Source organism: Scyliorhinus canicula, chromosome 26 (genome assembly GCF_902713615.1).
Source record: "Scyliorhinus canicula chromosome 26, sScyCan1.1, whole genome shotgun sequence".
In the NCBI taxonomy this organism is placed as follows: Eukaryota; Metazoa; Chordata; class Chondrichthyes; order Carcharhiniformes; family Scyliorhinidae; genus Scyliorhinus; species Scyliorhinus canicula.
Genome location: NC_052171.1, coordinates 9,449,556 through 9,476,533, shown reverse-complemented (window position 1 = coordinate 9,476,533; position 26,978 = coordinate 9,449,556). Strand labels below are relative to the sequence as shown.

The 26,978-nt window shown below is 52.0% G+C and overlaps 2 protein-coding genes across 2 annotated transcripts in view; both read right to left on the bottom strand.

Moving 5' to 3' along the window:
- The window catches only part of LOC119957549 (rab11 family-interacting protein 1-like), a 38,004-nt gene extending 26,324 nt beyond the window's left edge, over positions 1–11,680 (bottom strand). The window contains 1 exon segment of the mRNA XM_038785696.1: positions 11,628–11,680. Within this exon segment, the coding sequence (XP_038641624.1) occupies positions 11,628–11,680 (53 nt within the window).
- Positions 11,681–18,168: 6,488 nt separating this feature from the next.
- On the bottom strand, positions 18,169–25,985 carry LOC119957443 (prolactin-releasing peptide receptor-like). The gene is made up of 3 exons (XM_038785515.1): positions 25,920–25,985; positions 24,222–25,029; positions 18,169–19,217 (listed from the first exon to the last, which is right to left on the bottom strand). The coding sequence occupies exons 2-3, from the start codon at positions 24,644–24,646 to the stop codon at positions 18,584–18,586; spliced, it is 1,059 nt and encodes a 352-aa protein (XP_038641443.1). The 5' UTR covers positions 24,647–25,029; positions 25,920–25,985; the 3' UTR covers positions 18,169–18,583.
- Positions 25,986–26,978: the final 993 nt, after the last annotated feature.

Genomic DNA, 26,978 nt, shown 5'->3' with positions numbered 1-26,978 from the left:
CGGAGGAAACCCACGCAGACACGGGGAGAACATGCAGACTCCGCACAGACAGTGACCCAAGCCGGGAATCGAACCCGGTGCCCTGGTGCTGTGAACAGTGCTAACCACTGTGCTACCGTGCCGCCCTCTTGAAGTCTACTGTCCACACACTGAATGTGAATATTGGGGGAGGGGGGAATCAGCAAGTTGACAGATGACAGGAATATTTGTGGCGTGGTAAATAGCGAGGAGGAGAGCCTTAGATTACAGGTGGATATAGATGGGCTGGTCACATGGGCCAATTGGTGGCAAATGGAATTTGACCCTGAAAAATGTGTGGTGATGCATTGTGGGAATACACAATGAACGGGGGGATGTACGCAGGAGCAGAGGGACCTTGGGGTACTTGTCCACAGATCCCTGAAGGCAGCAGGGCAGGTAGATAAGGTGGTTAAGGAGGCTGATGGGATACTTGCCTTTATTAGCCGAGGTATAGAATATAAGAGCAGGGAGGTTATGATGGAGCTGTATAAAACGCTGGTTAGGCCACAGCTAGAGTACTGAGTGCAGTTCTCGTCGCCACTCTATAGGAAGGATGTGATTGCCCTGGAGAGGGTGCAGAGGAGATTCACCAGGATGTTGCCTGGGCTGGAGCGTTTCAGCTATGGAGAGAGGCTGGTTAGACTGGGGTTGTTTTCCTTGGAGCAGAGAAGGCTGAGGGGGGACCTGATTGAGGCGGACAACATTATGAGGGACACAGATAGGGTGGATAGGGAGGAACTTTCCCCTTAGTAGAGGGTCAATAACCAGGGGGCACAGATTTAAGGTAAGGGGCAGGAGATTGAGAGGGGATTGGAGGAAAAACCTTTTTCACCCAGAGGATGATGGGAATCTGGAACTCACTGCCTGAAAGGGTGGTAGAGGCAGGAACTCTCACAACTATTAAGAAGTGTTTAGATGAGCTCTTGGAAACACGGTAGCGAACAAGGCCTCGGGCCTAGTGCTGGGGAATGGGATTAGAGTAGATCGGTGCTTGATGGCCAGCACTGACTGAATGGGCCGAAGCGCCTCTTTCTGAGCTGTAGAATATGACTATATCACAGGGGCTCCTGGGATTTCCCTGCCGTCTCAGAATATTCCAGTCAGCCTCAATATTCCTGTAGGTGATGAGGTGGGGCAGGGGTAGTTTAATTGAATGATTCAAAGGTTTGGAGAGTGGGTGATTCTGTCTTGAAGCGCCCCTTCCTTTACTCACCCTCCACTGCAGCCTGCCACTGCTCCCAAGCAAGGAGGCCTCTCTCTCGTTTGCCTTCTCTTCCCCCCCCCCCCCCTCCCCCGCCCCCTGCTGCCTCTTCGACGTCCATTCAAGCTATAGAACTAAGGACTATAGAATTATAGAATAGAATCATCGAATTCCTACTGCCATTCTAGGGCAGCACAGTCAGCCAATGGGACTCGAACCCAGCACTCTGTGGCGCAGAATACCATCAACCGAGTCAAGGGAACGAAGAGGCCGGAGGAGATATCTGACGGGAGGGAGTTGAGGAGATAGTAAAGAAGTTTCATGGAGGAACTTTCATTTGAAGAGACGGACTGCACTCCAGTCCATATCAATAAAGGCTACAGGTATCAGAAGATTGGACGATATTGGAAGATGAGAAGCTAACGTGGGCAGTATTAATATAGCCAACACATCCCTTCACTTTCCTTGCCAGCATTCCGCAGGGATCACTCCCTCTGTGACTGCCAAGTCCACTTTTCCGTCATACCCAACTCCTCAACCCTTTCCCAGGGCACCTGGCCTTGCAAATCGCAGAAGATGCAACAACTTTACCTCCTCCTTCCTCTCTGTCCCAGGCCCCAAACCCTCCTCGGAGGAGCGTTTCATTTGCACCTTCTCGAATTTGGATTATTGCATCCACTCTCCACCCCCCCCCCCCCCCACCCCCCCCCCCCCCCCCAAACAAACAAGGACCATCTGACTCTTGTAGGTTGCTGCACCTTGTTGCAATCTCTCCATCCATGTCCCTCTCTTCAGTTCTGATGAAACGCCAAATGGACTCGAAACGTTCGCTCTGTTTTATCTCCCTTCGGACGCTGGCTGGCTTGCTGAGCTTTTCCAGCCTTCCCTCTTTTCCTTTCATATTCCAGCATCCGGATTGCTTGGCTCACGTTAGCATTCGTTCAGGGTATCGAGTATAAAAGTTCGCAAATTATGTTACCGTTATATAGAACGTTGGCTCGGCCACATTTGGAATACCGTGTCCAATTCTGGTCACCGCACTACCAGAAGGACGTGGAGGCTTTGGAGAGAGTACAGAAAAGGTTTACCAGGATGTTGCCTGGTATGGAGGGTATTAGCTATGTGGAGAGATTGAATAAACTGGGATTGTTTATCGCTAGAGAAACGGAGGCTGAGGGGCCACCTGAGAGAAGCTTATAAATTCATGAGGGGTATACGTAGGGTGGAGGCTTTTTCCCAGGGCGGAAATGACAATTACAAGGGGGCACAAGTTCAAGGTGAGGGGGGGATAGGTTCAGTGGAGATGTGCGGGGGTGTTTTTTTACACAGGGGTGGTGGTGGCCTGGAATGCGCTGCCAAGTGAGGTGGTTGAGGCAGATACGTTAGCGACCTTTCAGACTTATCTGGGTAAACACATGAACAGACTGGATGCAGAAGGATACAGGGGTAGGCCGAAGGCCTGTTCCTGTGCTGTTCTTTGTTCTTTGATACAGACACGCTAGAAGGTAGATAGGTCGAGGTCACGGCTCAGGTAGCTGAGGTCGCGGAGGTGAAAGTTCATGACCTTTGTGGGGAGGTTAATGGAGGGTCAGAAGCTCAGCTCATGATCGGAGGGGGTGGGGTTGGAAAAAAGACAAAAGAGGGATTTGCGAAGTGCACAGTTGAGATGGAGGGGGGGGAGTAATGCTCGACTTGAACTCATTCGGAACCCATTGACCTACTGGAGAGGTGACTGCAGCACCTCAAGTGGCCGGAGGCCAGAGTTAAAATTGCAGTTGAGCCCCATCATCTGATTGTAGCACAAACAGAATTTTTGAACAGCTCAAAAAGTAGGAAAGTACCGACTAAAGAAGATGCTGATGGCGGCAAGGACTTTCACCTCCACCTTGACCCCCATTTTAGTACCTCAGACCCCCCCCACCCCTTACCCTTCCCCCAGGGCCACGGTCACTTGTCCTTAGCACGTTTCACAGAGCGTCGACCCTTGTTCTGCTATTAACACATTCTGCCATATTACCTTTATGTCGCTATCAGCACCTCCTTTAGTCTTTAACACTGCCATTCGGGGAGAGGGCGGGCTGGTGCTGCCAAACTTCAGTAACTACTATTGGACGGCGAATATAGCCATGATCAGGAAGTGGGTGGTGGGGGGAGGGTTGGCATAGGAACGTATGGAGGCGGCTTCATGTAAGGGCACCAGCTTGGAGGCATTGATAATGACGTCTGCCATTCCCACCGGTACGGTACTCCACCAGTCCCGTGGTGTTGGCGGCCCTAAGAGTCTGTGGGCAATGGAGGAAACGTGGGGGAGCAGAGGGAGCATCGGTCTGGTCTCCAATTTATAATAATCACCGGTTCATCCCGGGAAGGATGGATGGGGGGTTTCGGAGATAGCAGAGGGCAGGGATTGAGAGGATGGGGAAATGTTTATAGAGGGGAGCTTTCCTAGCTTGAGGGAGCTGGAGGAGAAATTTGGATTGGCAAGGGGAAACAAATTCAGCTACCTGCAGGTGTGGGACTTCCTACGTAGGCAGGTCTCAACCTTCCCACCGCCAAGGGGGATTCAGGACAGGGTAGTTTCCAGAATATGGGTAGGAGAAGGGTAGGTCTCGCACATCTATAAGGAACTCATGGGGTCAGAGGAGACACAGACCGAGGAGCTGAAGCGTAAGTGGGAGGAGGAGTTGGGAAGAAAGAGATAGAGGATGGTCTATGGGCAGAAGCGTTGAGTAGAGTCAACGCATCCACAACATGTGCCAGGCTCAGCCTGATACAGTTCAAGGCTGTTCACCGGGCCCACATGTCAGTGGCCTGGATGATCAGGTTCTTTGTGGTAGAAGACAGGTGCGCAAGGTGTGCGGGAGGACCAGCGAACCATGTCCACATGTTTTGGACATGCCCAAAGCTGAGGGGATTTTGGCAGGGGTTTGTGGATGTCATGTCCACGGTGTTAAAAACAAGGGTGGCGCGGAGTCCGGAGGTGGTGATTTTCGGGGTGTCGGAAGACCCGGGAATCCAGGAGGAGAAAGAGGCAGACGTTCTGGCTTCCCTGGTAGCCCGGAGATGGATATTATTGTAGTGGGCAGCACGGTAGCATTGTGGATAGCACAATCGCTTCACAGCTCCAGGGTCCCAGGTTCGATTCCGGCTTGGGTCACTGTCTGTGCGGAGTCTGCACATCCTCCCCGTGTGTGCGTGGGTTTCCTCCGGGTGCTCCGGTTTCCTCCCACAGTCCAAAAATGGGCAGGTTGGGTGGATTGCCCGTGATCAATTGCCCTTAGTGTTCAAAATTGCCCTTAGTGTTGGGTGGGGGTTACTGGGTTATGGGGATGGGGTGGAGGTGTTGACCTTGGGTAGGGTGCTCTTTCCAAGAGCCAGTGCAGACTCGATGGGCCGAATGGCCTCCTTCTGCACTGTAAATTCTATGAAATTAACATTCCCTTGGCCTTCTGCCCTTTTGTCAAGTCTCTCCCCTGCTCCCACCTACCCTGCACCTTCGAATCTGCTTCACCCCCTCTTCAAATCCTAAACATTTCTCCCTCTCTTTTACAGTAAGAAGTCTTACAACACCAGGTTAAAGTCCAACAGATTTGTTTCAAACACCAGCTTTCGGAGCACTGCTCCTTCCTCAGGTGAAGGGAGAGGTATGTTCCAGAAACATTTATATAGACAAAGTCAAAGATGCCAGACAATGCTTGGAATGCGAGCATTTGCGGGTAATCAAATCATTACAGATCCAGAAATAGGGGTAATCCCAGGTTAAAGAGGTGTGAATTATCTCAAGCCAGGACAGTTGGTAGGATTTTGCAAGTCCAGGCCAGATGGTGGGGGGTGAATGTAATGCCACATGAATCCCAGGGGCTAGTTTAGCTCACTGGGCTAAATCGCTGGCTTTTACAGCAGACCAAGCAGTCCAGCAGCACGGTTCGATTCCCGTACCAGCCTCCCCGGACAGGCGCCGGAATGTGGCGACTAGGGGCTTTTCACAGTAACTTAATTGAAGCCTACTCGTGACAATAAGCCATTTTCATTTCATTTGAGGCCGCACTCATGTGTGCGGAACTTGGCGATCAGTTTCTGCTCGGCGATTCTGCGTTGCCGCGCGTCCTGAAGGCCGCCGTGGAGAACGCTTACCCGGAGATCAGAGGCTGAATGCCCTTGACTGCTGAAGTGTTCCCCGACTGGAAGGGAACATTCCTGCCTGGTGATTGTCGCGCGATGCCCGTTCATTCGTTGTCGCCGCGTCTGCATGATCTTGCCAATGTACCACGCTTCGGGACATCCTTTCCTGCAGCGTATGAGATAGACAACGTTTGCCGAGTCGCACGAGTATGTACCGCGTACCTGGTGGGGGGGTGTTCTCACGTGTAACGAGAGTCACGCGGAATCTGAAACTCCGTTAACTCCGTTTCCTCTCTCTGCAGATGTTGGCATACCCGCTGGGATTTTCCCAGCACCCTCTGTTTTTTTTAACGTCAAGGACCCTTCTGGCTCAGTTTCGCAAATGGTAGCCGTTACCAGAGCAAGCCTTGCCACTTCCCGTAAGCAGGCCCCGAATATTTGTGACAATGCAGGCAGTGGAAACTGGCGTATTGATGACCCAGCCCAGATCGGTTTCACTTCCTCCTTCGATTTCCCCACAGCAGCTGAGTCACCCTTGCAGCCTCCAAACCTGTGTTTACGTGAAACCTGAGCGCAGGCACAAATGAGGCAGGGAAAATCGCACACCCTTTGAGTACCGAAATGCAGGGGCCGTTCGCTGCCTTGCACACTCTCCAGGTAAAGCAAAAACAACAGAGCTGGTACCTGAACTCTGAACTTGTACAGTGCCAGAGTCCTTCCTGTTTCTCCCTTTTTATAGAAACATAGAAGATAGGAGCAGGAGGAGTCCATTCGGCCCATTCCCTTCTTTCCCCTTTTCTTTTATTCTTGCCGCGACATTTTTGATCCAGGAATGATTCATGGTGTCTTCAAGCAGACGAAAGCCCTGGCCTGTGCCTTTAAGTCAAATGGAAGAATCCGGAAGACTATCCTGATTTAAGTTGTGGACTGACACCAATGCACTTTGGAAAGAGGAATTTAGGCATAGACTATTTTCTAAATGGGGAAATGGTTAGGAAATCGGAAACACAAAGGGACTTGGGAGTCCTTGTTCACGATTCCGTGCAGGTTCAGTCGGCAGTTAGGAAGGCAAATGCAGTGTGAGCATTCACGTCGAGAGGGCTAGAATACAAGATCAGGGATGTACTTCTGAGGCTCTGCTCAGACCCCATTTGGAGTATTGTGAGCAGTTTTGGGCCCCGTATCTAAGGAAGGATGTGCTGGCCTTGGAAAGGGTCCAGAGGAGGTTCACAAGAATGATCCCTGGAATGAAGAGCTTGTCGTATGTGGAACGGTTGAGGACTCTGGGTCTGTACTCCTTGGAGTTTAGAAGGATGAGGGAGGATCGTATTGAAACTTACAGGATACTGCGAGGCCGGGATAGAGTGGACGTGGAGAGGATGTTTCCACTTGTAGGAAAAACTAGAACCAGAGGACACCATCTCAGACTAAAGGGACGACCCTTTAAAACAGAGATGAGGAGGAATTTCTTCAGCCAGAGGGTGGTGAATCTGTGGAACTCTTTGCCGCAGAAGGCTGTGGAGGCCAAATTACTGAGTGTCTTTAAGACAGAGATAGATAGGTTCTTGATTAATAAGGGGGTCAGGGGTTATGGGGAGAAGGCAGGAGAATGGGATGAGAAACATATCAATCATGATTGAACGGTGGAGCAGACTCGATGGGCCAAGTGGGCTAATTCTGCTCCTATGTCTTATAGTCTTATGAAGTTACTGTGAAAAGCCCCTGGTCGCCACACTCCGGCGCCTGTTCGAGTACACGGAGGGAGAATTCAGAACGTCCAATTCACCTGACAAGCACGTCTTTCGGGACTTGTGGGAGGAAACCGGAGCACCCGGAGGAAACCCACGCAGACACGGGGAGAACGTGCAGACTCCGCACAGACAGTGACCCAAGCCGGGAATCAAATTTGGGTCCTTGGCGCTGTGAAACAACAATGCTACCCACTGTGCTACCCTGCTGCCCCAGTGAACCAGATGGATTTTTACAACAAGTTTCATGGTCATCATTACTGAGATTAGCGACAATTCCACACTTATGGACTGAACATAGGGCAGCACGGCGGCGCAGTGGTTAGCACTGCTGCCTCACGGCGCCGAGGACCCGGCTTCGATCCCGGCCCCGGGTCACTGTCCGTGTGGAGTTTGCACATTCTCCCTGTGTCTGCGTGGGTCTCACCCCCACAACCCAAAGATGTGCAGGGCAGGTGGATTGGCCACGCTAAATTGCCCCTTAATTGGAAAAGAAATAATTGGGTACTCTAAATTTATTTTTAAGAAATGAACAATTTAAATTCCACCAGCTGCCAATTGGGATTTGAACCTGCGTCCCAAGGGCCTCTGAATTATTATTATTACAATGACATCACCCCAACACCACCGTCTCATCTTTGAATGCAAAGGTAACAATTATTTTTTTTAAAATAAATTTAGAGTAACCAATTAATTTTTTCCAATTAAGGGGCAATTTCGCGTGGCCAATCCACCTACTCTGCACATCTTTGGGTTGTGGGGCAAAACCCACGCAGACACGGGGAGAATGTGCAAACTTCACACGGGCAGTGACCCAGAGCCAGGATTGAACCCGGGTCCTCGGCGCCGTGAGCAAAGGTAACAATCATAAAAGCTCACATTAACCCTTGAAAGAATTGAGTGATTGGAGACACCTAAAGAAATGAAATGAAAATCGCTTATTGTCACGAGTAGGCTTCAATGAAGTTACTGTGAAAAGCCCCTAGTCGCCACATTCAGCCCACCGAGCCGGTGCTATCTCTTCCGAAGAGCGATCCAGTCAGTCCCACCCCCCCAAGCCGTTCCCCACAGTCCCGCAATTGTCCCCCTTTCTCAAGCCTGCGAACTTTACAAAGCTGCCCTTAAGTATCAGTCAGCATATTCCAGGTGCCAACCACGCGTTGATAAACACAGGTTTCCCTCACGCCGCCTCTGGCTCTTTTCCCTCCTGCTTCTCGACCTTTTGGCCACTGTTAATACAACCTCTTTAGCTGTTCCATCTCTCCAAATCGCTCATGGTGTTAAACGCCCCCGATAAATCTCCTCTTAGCCTTCTCTGCTGCGAGTCATGCCAGATATTTGAGCTTCTAATCTTTCCCACATGACCGTAAATCCGACGTCTTGGACTTTCAACCCAGCAGCGAAGTTATGTTTGCTCGCGAGCCGGGGCATTGTGCCACATAGGCAGCACGGTAGCATGGTGGTTAGCATAAATGCTTCACAGCTCCAGGGTCCCAGGTTCGATTCCCGGCTGGGTCACTGTCTGTGCGGAGTCTGCACGTCCTCCCCCGTGTGTGCGTGGGTTTCCTCCGGGTGCTCCGGTTTCCTCCCACAGTCCAAAGATGTGCGGGTTAGGTGGATTGGCCATGCTAAATTGCCCGTAGTGTAAGGTTAATGGGGGGATTGTTGGGTTACGGGTATAGGGTGGATACGTGGGTTTGAGTAGGGTGATCATTGCTCGGCACAACATTGAGGGCCGAAGGGCCTGTTCTGTGCTGTACTGTTCTAAAAAAGACAAAGTTTTCCTTAATACATCACGTACGACAAGGGAAATGCAGAACTTGTGGCCTATGGGCTGGATGCGACCCACAAAGCCATTTTGTGTTCCCCCCCCCCCCCCACCCGGGAGCTATGGTTCAAATGCCGATGACATGTCAGTGAAGGTTCCTCCGGCAGATCCTCCTCCAATGGCAGACTGTTCCTCCCCCGCGGTCTCCCTAGTGAGCCTATCAGCAGCGAAATGGTGGGAGAGGAACGCACCGACACGCCAGCGCACACTCACACACCCGCTCACACATTGGGCGAGGGTGGGTGAGCGAGCACCCTGAGACTGGGGCCGGAATTCTCCGTTCGCTCACACACCGGCGGGTGTCTCCAATCCCGCTGCAGTGAATGAAGAGTCGGCTGAGCTCCAAATGCTCCAATCCTCGCTGGCAGCGGCGACGGAGCGAACACGGATGGGTGAATGCCAACCTGGGAATGAGCTGGAGACACGCGCACACACTCTGACCCTCCCACCCTCAAATGGTCATCTTTATTAACGGCTCTTTTTTTTTTAAATTATCAATTTATTGCTTGGATTTGGATTTGATTTCTTGTCACGTGTACCGAGGTACAGTGAAAAGTATCGTCCTGCGTACAGTCCAGACAGACCATTCCGTACATGAAAAAACATGGGACATACATAAATACACAAGGTAAATACATGGACACTGGCATCGGGTGAAGAATACGGAGTGAAGTACTACACAGTAGGGAGGATGTGTGGAGATCAGTTCAGTCCATAAGAGGGTCATTCAGGAGTCTGGTAACAGCGGGGAAGAAGCTGTTTTTGAGTCTGTTCGTGCGTGTTCTCAGACTTCTGTATCTCCTGCCCGATGGAAGAGAGAATAATTCGGGTGGGAGGGGTGTTTGATTATGCTGCCCGCTTTCCCCAGGCAGCGGGAGGTGTAGACAGAGTCAATGGATGGGAGGCGGGTTCGTGTGATGGACTTTGCTGTGTTCACGTGTCTCTGTAGTTTCTTACAGTCTTGGGCCGAGCAGTTGCCATACCAGGCTGTGATGCAGCCAGATTGGATGGTGCATCTGTAAAAATTGGTGTGGACATGCCAAATTTCCTTAATTTCCTGAGGAAATATGGGCGCTATTGTGCATTCTTGGTCGTAACGTCGACATGGGTGGACCAGGACAGATTGTTAGTGATGTGAACACCTACACATTTGAAGCTGTCAACTATCTCCACCTCAATACTTTGCTTCCTGACGTCAATGACCAGCTCCTTAGTTTTGCTGACATTGAGGGAGAGATTGTTGTTGTTACACCACTCGGTTCTCTCTCTCTCTCTCTCTCTCTCTCCTGTATTCTGACACATCATTGTTCAAGGTCCGACCCATTATGGTCATGTCGTCAACAAACATGTAGATGGAGTTGGAGCCAGGTTTTCCCACACACTCGTGTGTGTGTGTGCACGGTGTTTAGTAGCGGAGCTGGCTTTAATTTTGCTCAGCAAATCATTTTGTTCCTTCAGCTTTTTTTGATATTCGTGTTGAATGTGCCAAGCTGTATCTTTCCGAAATTTGTTCAGCTGCGCCTTGAGTGAGTAATAAATGAACACGTGGACCCTCCCCTCTGCCCCAGGCAAAAAAGGTTTGACTAACCTGGTGTAGAATATGCTTCAGAAAAAAAAAATATCACTGATCAACGTTCAGGTGCATAAGACATAGAAACTGAAGTCGGCCATCTGACCACTCTACTTTCCTGCCTTATATCCATAACCCTCGATTCCCTTACCGATTAAAAATCTGTCTCTCTCAGCCTTGACCATAACGGCCCAGCCTCTCCAGCTCTCTGCGGTAAAGAATTCCACAGATTCACTCCTCTCTGAGAGAAGAAATTCCTCCTCATCTCTGTCTGAAATGGACGCCCCCTCACTCTGAGATTATGCCCTCTGGTCCTAGACTCTTCCACAAGGGGAAACAACCTCTAAGTATCTGTCAAGCCCCCTGAGAATCCTATATGTTTCAGCGTAGAACAAACAGTGCAGAAGGAGGCCATTCGGCCCATCGAGTCTTCACTGACCCACATAAGCCCTCACTTCCACCCTATCCCCGTAACCCAATAACTCCTCCGACCCTTTTTTGGTCACGAAGGGCAATTGATCACAGCCAATCCACCTAACCTGCACGTCTTTGGACTGTGGGAGGAAACCGGAGCACTCGGAGGAAACCCACGCAGACACGGGGAGAACGTGCAGACTCCGCACAGACGGTGACCCGAGCCGGGAATCGAACCTGGGACCCTGGAGCTGTGAAGCCACGGTGCTAGTCACTTGTGCTACCGCACTGCCATACATGATCGCCTCTTGTTCTTCTAAACTCGATTGAGTACAGGCACCACCAACCCCTCCTCATAAGAAAATCCCTCCCATCCGGAACCTTCTCTGGACTGCCTCCAATGCCAGTATATCTTTCCTTCAATAAAGGGATCAAAACTATTCCAGGTGTGGTCGAACTAGTGCCTTGTATAATTTTAGCAAGGCCTCCCTATTTTTAGACTCCATTCCCTTTGAAATGAAGGCCAAGATTCGCCTTCCCGATTACCTGCTGAACTTGCATGGTAGCTTTTTGTGATTGATGTACGAGAACCCTCCCAAATCCCCCCACGCTGCAACTTTCTCCATTCGCTTTCCATTTAAATAATGTTCAGCTTCTTTATTTATCCTCCCAAAGTGACTAACTTCACATTATATTCCACCTGCCACGTTTTTAACAACTCACCTCTTTGTATCATCAGCGTAATCATTCACTTTGGGCCCTCTCTCCAACGCCATGTTTTTAAAGATAAATTTAGAGTACCCAATTCATTTTTTTCCCCCCCAATCAAGACGCAATTTAGCGTGTTCAATTCGCCTACCTTGCACATCTTTGGGGGCGAAACCCACGGGGAGAATGTGCAAACTCCACACGGTCAGCGACCCCCCGAGCCGGGATCGAACCTGGGACCTCGGCGCCGTGATCCAATGCCGTGTTATTGTTGACATAATGCACACAGGAATGCTTCAGGTTTGAAACTCGCTCAGCACCTGGGCGTGAGACGATGAGTCACCCTTGCAATTCGCACAGTGATTCAGCCGGCACCGGACTGTGTGCAAGTGGGGAGCGAAGCATTTCGAGCGCTGCCTGGAAAAGGAGCTGCAATGAGCCATCTGACACCACAGTCGAGCAAGGCAAAGCAGCAATCACATATTCCCCGAAAAACATTAGCATCATTTCAGCTGACAGGCATCTCGAGTGCCCCTGACGCAAGGGGAGGCAATTCGGCGTGAGTCAGTATTGAGACTTGAGAGCTGAAAGGCATCGTGCTGGAGAGAATTATTCGACTTGAGGAGCCAGGGATAGCTGGGAGAGGGGAGGTGAGGGAGGGGTCCAAAACAAGAAGCCGCACGCGTAACGTGATCACTAATAAAAGCACTCGGCAGGGCGGCACGGTGGCCCAGTGGTTAGCACTGCTGCCTCACGGCGCTGAGGTCCCAGGTTCGATCCCGGCTCTGGCTCACTGTCCGTGTGGAGTTTGCACATTCTCCCCGTGTCTGCGTGGGTTTCGCCCCCACAACCCAAAAAATGTGCAGAGTAGGTGGATTGGCCACGCTAAATTGCCCCTTAATTGGAAAAAATAATTGGGTACTCTAAATCTTTTTTAAAAGAAGAAAAAAAAGAAGGTAGTTTGACCTTTGAGGGGGTCAAAGGGTATGGGGAGAGTTTGATAGTGACATTTAAGGGGCATCTTGACAAATACATGAATAGGATAGGAATAGAGGGATGCAGACCCAGTAGAAGATTTTTGTTTAGTTGGACAGCATGGTCGGCACAGGCTTGGAGGGCCGAAGGGCCTGTTCCTGTGCTGTATGTTTCTTTGTTCTTTGTGAGGGGGGCGAGAGAAAGAGAGGGAGAGAAAGAGAGCGAGGGAGTGAGAGAGAGAGAGAGAGAGGGTAAACTCTGGTGCTCATTATCACTACCTGGTGGCTGCTGCTGGTAACTGCGCCAGTGAGGAACTGAGAGGGGAGGGTGGATTGAACCCAGGGAACACAACGGTCACCCTTGACAAATTGTCCATCACATTGTGTCCCCCGAGACAAGAAGAGCTAGCGTTACCGTGACAACTTTAGGCCATCCTTTAGCCCTCCGGAGAATTACTCCACGGCGCCGCCCCCCCCCGTCGCTTCGGCGGAATAACGCCCCACACAGCCAATTGGCCGCATGGCAAGATCCCACGGGCAGCGGCAACCAAAGAAACGGGCAGGAGGGCAGCAGAAGTGAAGGCCGAAGCGAAGCAATCCAGGGGGCACAAAGTGTAAAGACCACATTGTGTGGAGTATTGGTCGCCTTATTGAAGGGAAGACGTAGATGCGACAGATTCTCGATTAACGAGGGGGTGAAAGGTCATCGGGGGGGGGGGGGGGTGGGATTGTGGGGTTGAGCTAACAATCGGATCAGCCATGATCATATTGAATGGTGGAGCAGGCTCGAGGGGCCTAGTGGTCTATCTCCTGATCCTCTTTCGGATGTCCGCATTCACCTTTTCACTCATTCCTGTGGGGTGGGGAGGGGGGGGGGGGGGGGGGGTTAGCGTCACTGGTACGGTCAGCTTTTGTTGTCCATCCCTAATTGCCCTCAAGAAGGTGGCGTTGATCCAACTTCAATTCAGTGGCTCTCTCGTCGGCTTTGAGGGGAAATTGAGAGCTGACCAAACATTGCTGTGGGTCCAGAGTTACATGTAGGCCAGATCAGGCAAGGTCGGCAGATTTCCTCCCCTCAAGGATACGAGTGAACCAGGTGTGTTGTTGCAGCTCAGTAATTTCCTGACCATTATTAACTAGCTTTTTAACCCCTATTTATTAGTTAAATCTAAAATTCCCCCATTGATAACCCATTGATATTCACCTAGTGATAGCCCCTTCTTCCCACGCATCAAAACCACTCATAGAGCGATACCGTGTGTCTCCTGTTAGTTGGTGTCATGACCTGGGAAGTAATCTGTAAGTTTGCCGATGATACAACTGTGGTGGGCTGTATCTCAGACAACGACGAATCAGGCTACAGGAGGGAGATAAATCACTTGGTTGCATGGTGTACCGAAAACAACCTCTCTCTAAATGTTGGAAAGACCAAGGAACTGGTTGATGGAACCATCAATTCACTAGACATGTGCGTTAAGATATGAACAGTGGTTTTAATCTACTTACTACAGAGCCAGCCTGTTACCCGTTGGACTCTTGATGAACTGCAGGCTGGCTCTGGACAAGGGTATTTATACAGTAGTCCAGGGGGCGGAGTCATGGGCGGAGCCAAGGGTGGAGCCCTGTACAAACCCCTGAGCATTCCCAGAGCTACTCCCCCTAGTGGTCGGATAACGCTACTGCGCTTACAATGGTATTGGTAAATACAGTGTGAATTACTAAGTTACATTCACCACACTGGTCATCGACTTCAGGAAGCGCAGCACGGCACACCCCCCCGTCTGCATCAATGGCTCCGAAGTGGAGATGGTCGATAGCTTTAAGTCCCTGGGGGATCACCATCATCAACAGTCTGTCCTGGGCCACTCACGTCGATGCAACAGTCAAGAAAGCCCAACAAAGTCCCCACTTCCTACGGAAGCTAAAGAAATTTGGCATGTCTGCATCGACTCTCACAAACGTCTACAGATGTGCCCGAGAGAGCATCCTATCCGGCTGCATCACAGCTTGGGTATGGCAACTGCTCGGTCCAAGATCGCAAGAAACTGCAGACTGTAGTGAACTCAGTCCAATGCATCACACAAGCTTGCCACCCCCCACATTGATTCTGTCTACACCTCTCGCTGCCTCAGGAAGGCAGACAGCATTATCAGAGACCCCTCCCACCCAGGCATTGCCTTCTTCCAGACCCTTCCATCAGGCAGAAGGTACAGAAGTCTGAAGACACGCACATCCAGACGTAGGAACAGCTTCTTCCCCACAGCTACAAGACTCCTCAACGACTCCCCCTCGGACTGATCTGTCCCCTGTAAGAACACTATTCACGACGCCCTATGCTGCTCTTGCTCACGTATTTGCTTTGTTTGGCCCCTTGCTCCGCACTGTAACCAATCACTGTTTGTCGATGTACCATTTGTCAATGTACCCTGTCGATTATTCTCCTTGTCTACTATGTACGTACTGTGTACGTTCCCTCGGCCGCAGAAAAATACTTTTCACTGTACTTGGGTACATGCGACCATAAATCAAATCAAATCATTTCAAATCAATCTTGATTTGAGTTCTTATCAAAAGCCATTCCTCCTGAAAGGAGATTAACCCCAGTTCAAGGCTCACTCCACCCTCTGGTTGTAAGTGGTATAACACGAGAACTCGGTGCGTGAGGAGACTCTGAATGAATAGTAAAGTGCCCGTTGTTCGAGAGCGTTGTTCGAGACACTCATGGTCTATTTTTACCTCGCACACGCTCTGCGCTTCCCCCTTTACACTTCAACATCGCTTGTGACAGCCCTGACAATACGCAATGCAGCAATGAGGCCTTTGACAAATTCTCACCAGTAAACGTGCGCACAGCGCAACACGTGACTAAAACTGGCCTGCGTTTTTAAGCGTTGGAACATGAAACGCTTCTTGCTGAAATTTATTTGGAGCTCAACGCCCTCCCTCTGGCTGTGCTCGCCTCCGTTTTCCCCGCCTCCCATTCCCCTTCTCTTTGCCTCTGTCAGCTCCTCCAGCCGCCGTGACGCTCCGAGCCAATGCGTTCCTCCAAATCCGGCCTCTTGAGCATGGCCGATTTCCATCGCTCCGCCATTGGCGGACTGGAAGCGGGAAAACACGCCGGCGGGCTCGGAACGTGACTTCACGCTGGATGGCCAATTGAAGCGTGGTGGAAAGGCCCGGGGAGGGCGGGAAGTGGGGGGGGGGGGGGGGGCGTTGAGAAAAGAGAGGGTGCGTGTTGGCACCTCTACTGTGCACCCATGGCTGGGGAGGGGAGGAGGGGGGTGAGGGCCCAGCCCCCGCCGAGTTGTCTCGGAGAGCTGCAGACGATGTCAAAGTAAGGCAACAGAAAAGATGTGCGGGTTAGTGTATTGGCTGTGTTAAATTTACCCTTATTGCCCAAAGGGTTGGTTGGGGCTACTGGGTTACGGGGATAGGGAGGTGATGTGCGCCCAGTGGGCGGAAAATCCGGACCCAAGTTTCAGGCAATCTTTCCAACTGTTCTCATTATCCTCAGCTGCACCCAACGGGAGGTGAGGTTTGAAATGGCTCTCAGAATCCCTGGGAATTCTGAAGTAATTTTCTGTGGCGTGCAAGGGAGGGGGGGGGGGGGGGGGGGGGGGGGGGGGGGGGGGGAAGGCGGCAATTTCATTTGATCCCGGAGCTGCCATCGTGAGTGCGGCTCGACAGAGACCCCCTCGTCGACACAGCAAGGGTCAAAGAAAACGGCACCAAAATGGCCGCCGTCAACAGCTAGCCACCCGAATGGCAAAACGCGGGGTCCGCAAACCTCTGCGCGCACATGAAGGCCTCAGGCATTGGTAACACCGAACATCTCGCAGCTGATGGGTCTCCCCCCGTTTTATTGCCCCCCAACCCCCTACCGCTCCCCCGAGGGTTCCACGTTAACTTTCCAATTGCCCAAATTTGAAAAAGCCCCCCCGCCCCCTTGACGTTTTTCCAACACAGGCAAGGATTGGATTAGTCCAACAGTTGAGAAAATCCTGCCGGACAACATAATCCGGAACGATTTTTCTATTTTTTTTCCCGAGGCTCTACTCTCCCACCTCCCCCCTCGCCCCCCCCCCCCCCACCCTCAGCTCTCAATGAGATTGTCCATCGCCGGAACAGTCGTCCAACAATAGGCCTGTTCCGATCCGCTGCCAGACACCTGCAATGTGGCAGAGTGGGTTTGTGGTTGTGGGGGGGGGGGGGGGGGGGGGGGGGGGGGGAGTGGGGGAGTAGTGGGGGGGGGGGGTTGTTTGGGAGGGGGAAAGTGAATATTTGGTTCAGGACCAATAGTGTTATGTTGAAAGCGGATACATTTTGAGATTTTTGCTGTTGGGATGAATCCACAAGAATCCACAGGTTTTTAAGAAGCAAAAACTTTATTGCACAAGTTAAGAAAGATAGAATGACTTACAATATGTATCTTACATCCTAATATCCAAGGAAAGTATAAGGTACGTGTTAATTAACAGAGCAACTGTGGCCAAACACGCCACATTACAGAGTGAGTGGCAGACGCAACCAAGACAGAGTCCATGGATTTCTCAAGAACCCACCCAGACGTCAGCAAACACCAAGTCAAATGATATCCTTGAAACTCTGTCTCACGGGGCAGCACGGTGGGGCAGTGAATAGCACCGCTGCCTCACGGCGCCGAGGTCCCGGGTTCGAATCCCGGCTCTGGGTCACTGTCCGTGTGGAGTTTGCACATTCTCCCCGTGTCTGTGTGGGTTTCGCCCCCACAACACAAAAATGTGAAGGGTAGGTGGATTGCCCGCGCTAAATCGCCCCTTAATTGGAAAAAAATGAATTGGGTGCTCTAAATTTATTTTTAAAAATAAGAAACGCTGCCTCGCGAGGAATTCGCCGCTTCTTCATCGAAGATCTTATTGAGATGCTCTCCAAAAATCACCCCCACTCGGTCAGCTTTACCAATGGCCCAACTCACAGCATTTCAACCTCGCCTTCCAAGGTTCCCTGAATTCCCCAGTGCCAACAGCACGGTAGCATGGTGGTTAGCATAAATGCTTCACAGCTCCAGGGTCCCAGGTTCGGTTCCCGGCTGGGTCACTGTCTGTGCGTAGTCTGCACGTCCTCCCCGTGTCTGCGTGGGTTTCCTCCGGGTGCTCCGGTTTCCTCCCACAGTCCAAAGATGTGCGGGTTAGGTGGATTGGCCGTGCTAAATTGCCCGTAGTGTCCTTAAAAGTAAGGTTAAGGGGGGAGGGTTGTTGGGTTATGGGTATAGGGTGGATACGTGGGTTTGAGTAGGGTGATCATTGCTCGGCACAACATCGAGGGCCGAAGGGCCTGTTCTGTGCTGTACTGTTCTATGTTCTTTTTTTTTTTTTTATAAATTTAGAATATCCAATTCATTTTTTCCAATTAAGGGGCAATTTAGCGTGGCCAATCCACCTACCCTGCACATCTTTGGGTTGTGGGGGTGAAACCCACGCAGACACGGGGAGAATGTGCAAACTCCTCACAGACAGTGACCCAGGGCCGGGATTCGAACCCGGGTCCTCAGCGCCGTAGGCAGCAATGCTAACCACTGTGCCACCGTGCCGCCCTCTATGTTCTATGTTCTAACACTAGCTCACAAGCGGCGCTTTCTGCTCCGTGGCCATGCCAAGCAGGACACTGCTGTTCCCGAGGACCCTCCACCTACTGCCCCTCCAGACATCCTTAAAAACTTAAAACTTCCCTAAACTTAACTGGGGCTTGTTTCTGTCCCTTTTTTGTGATGCACGTAGGCTGGCCCACCCCCTCAAGCTGACTGACTCAACGGGGGGGGGGGGGAGTTCACTGACCCTTGAACTGATCTGGGGACCTATCAAAACACTCCCAGAGGGCCCCAACCTCGTATCATGGGAGGAACCAATGTAACAAGCATTGGGGCACCCTGATGCAATCTCCACGGGCTGTGTTCGCGACGCGCAGGGGCACAACGAATTTGGTTCGCCCGGAGAGGCAATTCGGGGCCCGGCTGCGCAATCACAGCACGATGCTCACGGCGACGCAGTTGTTGCTGGGGACGACCTTCTTCTTGCAGGCGAACATCTTCTTCAGCTCGGCCCTGAAGCGATCGTGCAGCCAGGCGTAGAGGAACGGGTTGCAGCAGGCCGAGGTCATGGCCAGGAAGTGGCAGAGCAGCTGGATGAGATTGAAGTAGTCCTTGTTGATCAGGTTGATGTCGATGTCCCGGAGGATGTTGAAGACGTGCAGCGGCATCCAGCAGGCCCCGAAGGCGGCCACCACCAGCACCAGGAGCCGGAAGATCTTCTTGCGTTTCACCTTCTCCCACCTCTCCTGGCTGTGGGTGACGTTGCCGGGGACCACCCGGTTCTTCAGCTTGAGGGTGATACGGAGGTAGGACAAGGAGACGGCCGACAGGGGCAGGATGTAGGTCACGATGAGGGTGGTGTAAGCGTAGGCCAGGTGCTCCTTGGCTTTCTCTATCCAGAACTCCTCGCAGATGATCTGGCCTTGGTCCTTGAACTCGACGTGGTAGGTGTGAGCGAGGGCAGGAGCTGCCACAGCGCAGGACATGAGCCAGACCCCGGCCAAGATGTACATGCAGGTCCCGATGGAGATCCGTTTCTTCAGGGGGTGAACTGTCGCATAATACCTGTTGGAAAAAGGGAGAGGGAACATTGAGTCATCAACTAGACACTCTTCCTATTTCATAAGTTCATATAGGAGCAGAATTAGGCCATTCAGTCCATCGAGTCTCCTCCGCCATTCTATCATGGCTGAGATGTTCCTCAGCTGCTGCCTACAGGCCAAGAGCTGGATTGCGAAATCAGCCAGAGCATCTCCTCCCTAGGACACGTGACCGAGGAGCAGGAGTCGGCAATTCAGCCTCCCGAGTCTAACACCCTCAATGTGATCATGGCTGATCCCATCCTGGCCTGCCTATTTTTTTTTAACCACTCCTAATTTTCACAAGTAGGCTGACATTAACGCTGCAATGAAGTGACTGTGAAAATCCCCTCGTCGCCACACTCCGGCGCCTGTTCGGGTACACAGAGGGAGAATTCAGAATGTCCAATTCACCCTAACAAGCACGTCTTTCTGCAAAGCGACAGTGCTAACCACTGTGCTACCGTGCCGCCCATTCCCCATGGGCCTTCAACCCATTACCAATTAAAAACCTGTCGAACTCCTTAAATTTACTCACTGTCCCAGCATGCACCTCACTCTGGGGGTAGCGAATTCCACACATTCACAACCCTTTGGGAGAAGTAGTTTCTCCTCAACTCAGTTTTAAATTTGCTACCTCTTATCCTAAGATTATGACATCTCGTTCTGGAATTCTTCATAAGAGGAAGCATCCGCTCCACGTCTACTTTATCCATACCATTTATCATCTTGTGTACCTCAATTTGATCTCCCCTCATTCTTCTAAACGCGAGAGAGAATCGGCCTAAACTGTTCAATCTCTCCTCATAAGACAAACCCCTCGTCTCTGGAATCAATCTACTGACCCTCCTCCCTCCCTCCCCTTTCTCTCTCTCTCTCTCTCATTTCCGCACTCTCTCTCTCCCTCTCTCTCCCCCATCTCTCTCTCCTCTCTCTCCCCATCTCTCTCTCCCACCCCTCTCTCTCTCCCTCTCTCTTTCTCATACACACACCTCTCTCTCTCCCTCATTTTCTCTCCCCCTCCCCCTCTCTTTCTCCCCCCTCCCCTCTCTCTCCCTCACTTTCTCTACCCCTCCCCCTCTCTTTCTCCCCCCCTCTCTCTTTCTCTCCCTCTCTCTCTCCTCCCTCTCTCTTTCCCTCCCCTCCTCTCTCCCTCTCCCCCCCCACTCTCTCCCTCTCTCCCCCCACTCTCCCTCCCTCTTTTTCTCACACACGCACCTCTCTCTCCCACGTCTCTCTCTCTCCCTCACTTTCTCCCCCTCTCTCTCCCTCTCTCTCTCCCACCTCTCTCTCCCTCACTTTTTCTCCCCCCCCCCCCCCCTTCTCTCTTTCTCCCCCTCTCTCTCTCTCTCCCCTCTCTCCTGTTCTTACCCCTCCTCTGAGCTCTCACACACCACCCTTTATCTTTCACACATTTGGCTTCTGTCAGTCTTGGAAACCTGTTTCTAAAAAAGCTATCGCACAAAGGGTTTTTGTACCCATGACAAGAAGTTGAGAGGCAGGCCATTCGCCTGGGAAATACATGAAAGAAAATGGGCCAAACCACTCAAAGCCCAATTGTGCGCCCTCGATTTAACATTCTGAAGGCAGCAGGAACAAGGGCCAAGGCAAAAATCTACCCAGTATCATGATCTTTCTGAATGTGGATTGCGTTGTCAAGCAGTTGTCAAACTTAAGGCGCATTCGAGGGGGAAACGAGGAAGCTTGCACTCCGCAAGAACCACGGGACAGATAATCATTCCCACCCCGTAGATCCCGGCTGGGATATGACAGGAAGAATGAGGAAACAGGAAAGGATTTAAGACTGAAGAAAACCCCCCCCGCCCGCCTCCACTGGCTGAAAGGTCAGGGCCTTCGCTAGGCCTTGAAGCCTTGACTCGATTTAAGGGCCGTGCGCCTGTTCGGTGGCCGAGGTAATGGCTTCCAGCGCCATGTGGGAGGATGCCCCTCCTCCGGGGGCTGCTAGCCAATCAAATGATCGGTTGGTCCAGCACCGCCACCCGGAGGCAGCTGCTGGGACTGCAGCATAATCCCGTCAAGTTCACGAGGAGCACCAAGGGGGGGCGCGATTCTCCCCCAAAAAGGTTTCCACGTGTCATTATGAGCGAGTGAAATCCAGACAAGTATTCACCCACATTCAGTCATTTTCTCTTGTCCTCGGGGAGTTTCTACCGCACTTGGAAACGTTTTCAGCAGTGGGGAGCAGAACCCGTCGGCCTAGGAGACCGGCTCCGCCGAGATCGGGCCGCCATTTTGATCGGGTGCCCCGCTCTCTAAGTGAACGTGACGGTCACCTACACACTCCCCACCCACGGGCAATGCTACCGGGTGCAGCGCTGTGACTGACTCACGCCTGTGGAGTGCGGACTGTAAACGACCAGTGAGGCAGGCCACGGGGGGGGGGGAGGGGTGGGGAAGGCCGGGGTGGGTGGGCCACGATTGGGGCCTGAGGGGGGTGGGGGGGCTGGGAGGAACCTACCACTGGTAAAATATTAGCAGCAGCAGGGGAGGCCCATTCAGCCTCTGAAGGGCGATTCAATTGACCTCCCAACACATATTCCCCCTGCTGGTAGAATTCCAGTGGAAGTGGATAGGCAACAGACCTCCCAGCCCACCGCTTAATTAATTTTAAGTCCCCACCCACACCACAACCCCCCCCCCCTCCCCCCCCCCCCCCCCCCCCCCCCCCCCCCCCCCACAACTGCAGTGTAAACCTCCAGCCTCTTGAGGGAGCTGTAGTTGCAGAGAGCTGGGAAATGGCAGATTGTATAAATGCAGAGGTTGCACAAGCGACAGCCATTTTAATGGACGATTTTAACTTCCGCATGGACTGGGATAAGTACGTCAGCTCATATCAGAAAACTCAGGAATTTCTTCCGTCTGCCCCGGCTAATATCGTCCAAACATATGTCCTTCAACCTGCAGGTGGTATGTCATACGCGGTTTGATATTGAGTAATGAATCAAATTTAGTTAACATACCGAAGGTTTGTGAACACGGCGGCGCAGGGGTTAGCACTGTTGCCTCACAGCGCCAGGGGCGCGGGTCCGATTCCGGCCTCGGGTCACTGTCTGTGCGAAGTCTGCACGTTCCCCTCCTGTGATCTGCGTGGGTTTGCTCCGGGCGCTCCGGTTTCCTCCCACAAGTCCAAAGATGTGCGGGTTAGGTGAATTGGCCGAGATAAAGTGCCCCCTAGCGTCCAAAGGTAGGGTTACAGGCAGAGGGCATTGACCTTTGGCAGGAAATCCTGCCAGTCAGAGAGGGTCTGTAAAAGTCCGCCCTTAACATTGGGCATGACGATCAACCCCTGTTGCTGGCCATTGGAACTACACTCTCGAACAGGACACAGTTACCAGGCAACAAGTTGTTCCAGAAAATTTAGCAGCGATCCCTCGGGATTCAGCAGAGATTTCAGCGATTGCAACGATGGACGTCACCGATATTATCTGTTTAAAAATAAATTTAGACTATCCAATTTTTCCCAATTAAGGGGCAATTTAGCCGTAGCCAATCCACCTACCCTGCACATCTTTGAGTTGTGGGGGTGAGATCCACGCAGACATGGGGAGAATGTGTAAACTTCACACGGGCAGTGATCCAGGGCCGGGATCGAACCTGGGACCTCGGCGCCGTGAGGGTCACCAATGTTATCGTCTTGCCTCCGCCGTTATCGTTTTCAACATAGAACATACAGTGCAAAAGGAGGCCATTCGGCCCATGGAGTCTGCACACTTAAGCCCTCACTTCCACCCTAACCCCGTAACCCATAAACCTTTTTTGGACACTAAGGGCAATTTAGCGCGGCCAATCCACCTAACCTGCACGTCTTTGGACTGTGGGAGGAAACCGGAGCACCCGGAGGAAACCCACGCTGACATTTGGGCAGCACAGTAGCCTTGTGGATAGCACAATTGCTTCACAGCTCCAGGGTCCCAGGTTCGATTCCGGCTTGGGTCACTGTCTGTGTGGAGTCTGCACATCCTCCCCGTGTGGGCGGGGGTTTCCTCCGGGAGCTCCGGTTTCCTCCCACAGTCCAAAGATGTGCAAGTTAGGTGGATTGGCCATGATAAATTGACCTTAGTGTCCAAAATTGCCCTTAGTGTTGGGTGGGGTTACTGGGTTATGGGGATAAGGTGGAGGTGTTGACCTTGGGAAGGGTGCTCTTTCCAAGAGCCGGTGCAGACTCGATGGGCCGAATGGCCTCCTTCTGCACTGTAAATTCTATGATATCTATGACACGGGGGAAAACGTGCAGACTCCGCACAGACAGTGACCCAAGCCGGGAATCGAACCTGGGACCCTGGCGCTGTGAAGCCACAGTGCTAGCCACGTGTGCTGCCCGTTTTATTGTGAGGGGAAGTTATGCTCCAGTTGTACAGTGCAGTGGTGAGACCACATCTGAAGTATTGCGTACAGTATTGGTCTCCTTATTAAAGAAAAGATGTAAATGTGTTGGACGCAACGCAGATAAGGTTTTACTCGACCAACATGAGGAATGTCTGAAAGGATGGAGACGTAAGGTTTGTGTCTACTAGAGTTTAGAAGAGTACGAGGTGACTTGATCGAAACCGTTAAGATCCAGAGGGGTATTGACGGAAGGGATGTTTCCTCTTGTGGGAGAATCTAGAACTAGGGGGTCAACGTTTAAAGGTCGGAGGTCGTCCATTTAAAACGGAGAGGGGAGAATGTTTTCCTCTCAGAGATTCGAAAGTCTCTGGAACTTTCTCCCTCAAAGGGCAGTGGAAGCAAAGTCTTCGATTATTTTTAAGGCAGGGCTGGCTGGATTCTTGATTAATGGGGGTGAAAGGTTATCGAGGGTGAAAGGTTATCAGGTGTCGGCGGGAATGTGGGGTTGAGGTTACAATCGGACCAGCACTGATCTTATTGAGTGACGGAGCAGGTTGGAGGGGCAGAGCGGCCCTCTTCCTGATCCTAATTCGGATGAAACCTGCGGAAGGCAATCCCAAAATACGTGAGAACCCTCGATTACCTGTCGACGGCGATGGCGGTGAGGGTGAAGACGGACACGTAAACCGTCACCGGCTGCATCAGGAAGACAAAGTAGCACATGAAGGTGCCGAAGATCCAGCCGCCCGGGTGGAAGGCGTACGCCAGGGTGAAGGGCACACAGGTGGCACACATCAGCATGTCGGAGAAGGCCAGGTTGCCGATGAAGAAGTTGGTGACGTTGTGCATCTTCTTGGTCTTGCAGATGACGTAGAGGAGCAGGTAGTTGCCGACGATGCCCACGAACACCAGCAGCACGTAGCAGGGGATGATGAGGGGCTTGAACGACTGGATGAGGGTGACGCCGGTGAACTGCGAGGAGCTGTTGGCACTGTCCACCAGCGCGACCTGGTAGGTGGTGGCGTTTGTTGGATACAAGCTCCAGCTCTCCGTTGAAATGGACAACATTGTCCTCCTCGCCCCCTTCTAACCTCCGGGCGCTTCGGTAGAACCACCCGCCCCTTTACTGCCCTGGCTTTTTCTCTGGCGAATGGGATTTTGATCGTTTAAGACAGACCACCCTGTATCTTTTCTTGTTCAATTGAACCGATGCAACAACTGTCCGTCTTTGCAATTACCCCACAGTTTGGGAATTGCGATCGGAATGATGTCAAATGAATTCACTTTGCCAGACTTTCCCGATGCTGTCTGGCCCCTTCCCGCATTCCCCGTCTGGATGATGGCTCCTTTGCGGGCACTCTCTCTCCCTCTCTCGTTCCCTCCCTCTCTCTCTCTCTCCTCCCTTTATTCGGATGCGATGAGAAAATCGAAAGTCAGTTCCTTTCAGACGCCTGCAGGGAGAAATAAGAAACAGCCTTTGAAAGTTCAAGCAATAGGGACATTTGACAAGAGGAGGGTGAGAGCATTATCAGTCGCTGGGGATGTGGAGCTCACATTGAAACCCGGTTGAACATTGTGCGACCTGTAATTCATTTCGATGGTGGAAATTAATTTTCACCTGAAGCTGGATGTCCCTTTCAATCGACTCGCTTGAATATTTATACCCAGCCTGTTTCATAACTATTCCTCAAACTTCGTTTGCCTTTATTACATTTCGACACACAGCCGCAGGTGTTGAAGCAACACACTTTCGACAGGCGATCACTTTGAATTTGAGCAGATGAGAAAATCCCTTGCAAATCAGTGGGAGGCAGCGTTAATATTCATCGAAGCAAGATAGCACAACTTGGCTCGAAAAGATATATTATCGATAGGCGGCGTCCGCACTTGTAACAGCCTCCCCGAACAGGCGCCGGAATGGGGCGACTAGGGGCTTTTCACAGTAACTTCATTGAAGCCTACTCGTGACAATAAGCAATTTTCATTTCATTTTCATTTCATATACGGCGCGAATGTTGACGGAATGGGATTTTCTTTTTGTGCGAGGTTGCGGGGGGGGGGGGGGGGGGGGGGGGGGGGTTTAATCACCGATGACGATCGTCGGCGAATTTCGAACTACTCTGCAGCCGGCAGAGAGATCAGCTTCTCAATTCGAGCCAACATTTTGGGAGGAGGTGCGTTTCATGTTTTTTAATCAGTCTTCAAAACGCTGACACAATTACATATTCGCCTTCTCACTGGGAAAGGATTTGTACAGCTGCGGGTGCTTCGCAATTCGGATTGAAGGAAGACATTTACCGATGTACATATAAATTTACTTCATTGAAATTCCGGGACTTACCAAGGGAAACGTTTGCAGATCACTTGCCTGAGCTCCTGCTCCCTCTCTCTCTCTCCTCTCTCTCTCTCTCTCTCTCTCCTCTCTCTCTCTCTGGGGCTGCAAAAGCTGTCACCCTGCGTTCAGCTCTGCTTTCTGAAGCTTGCGAACTCCTCTCCTCTCGACAGCAATAAATAGGCAGTGACTAGCCCCCCCTGTTGGTCACAGCACATCTCGTAGCCGCTGCCCCTCCCTCCCCGCCCGCTCACGCCGCACCCACCCCATTCGCTAGCACATTCTCACCTGCCACTGAGGGAATCCGCTCCTGCAGCCCGATCCTCTCCACCCCGAGGCGGGTCTGGCTGCCTCGCCCGTCTCTGCCCGTCGAAGGTTCGCGCCCGTACGTCCCGTTGTTCCCGCTCGCGTTGCTCTCCCTCAGTTTGAGACGTCTGCTAAAGGCGTTCAGGGGCACAAAGAGCCTGGACTGGGATAATCCGACCCTTTCCCGCCCGTGAAAGGACGGAGGGCGAGGGGGCGCAGTCACAATGGGCTGATTGGCCTCCTTCTACGCCAAAATAATGATTATTTCCTCTAATTGCCCCCCCATCCCCGCTCAAAAAGTTGGGGGGGGGGGGCAAAGGTTTTGGGGAGTATTCGGTACACAAAATAAAGTAGGGACTGCTCCCTGACGCAAGATGCGTCAGACTGGTCACACCTTCACAAGACTCAAAGGCCCAAAGTCTGAACCTCGGCATTTACTAACCCTCTGACATTACCACCACCGCCATGCTTTAGGGGGCCCCACAGCGCCAGGGACCTGGGTTCGATTCCGGCCTCGGGTGACTGCCTGTGCGTGGAGTTTGCACGTTCTCCCCCCCCCCCCCGGTGTCTGCGTGGGTTTCCTCCGGGTGCTCCGGTTTCCTCCCACAGTCCAAAGATGTGCAGGTTAGGTGGATTGGCCGTGCTAAATTGTCCCTCAGTGTCCAAAGATGTGCAGGTTATTTGGGGATAGAGCGGGGGAAGGGGGGGGGGGGCGGGTGAGGTCGGGGGCTCTTTCGAGGGTCGGTGCAGACTCGATGGGCC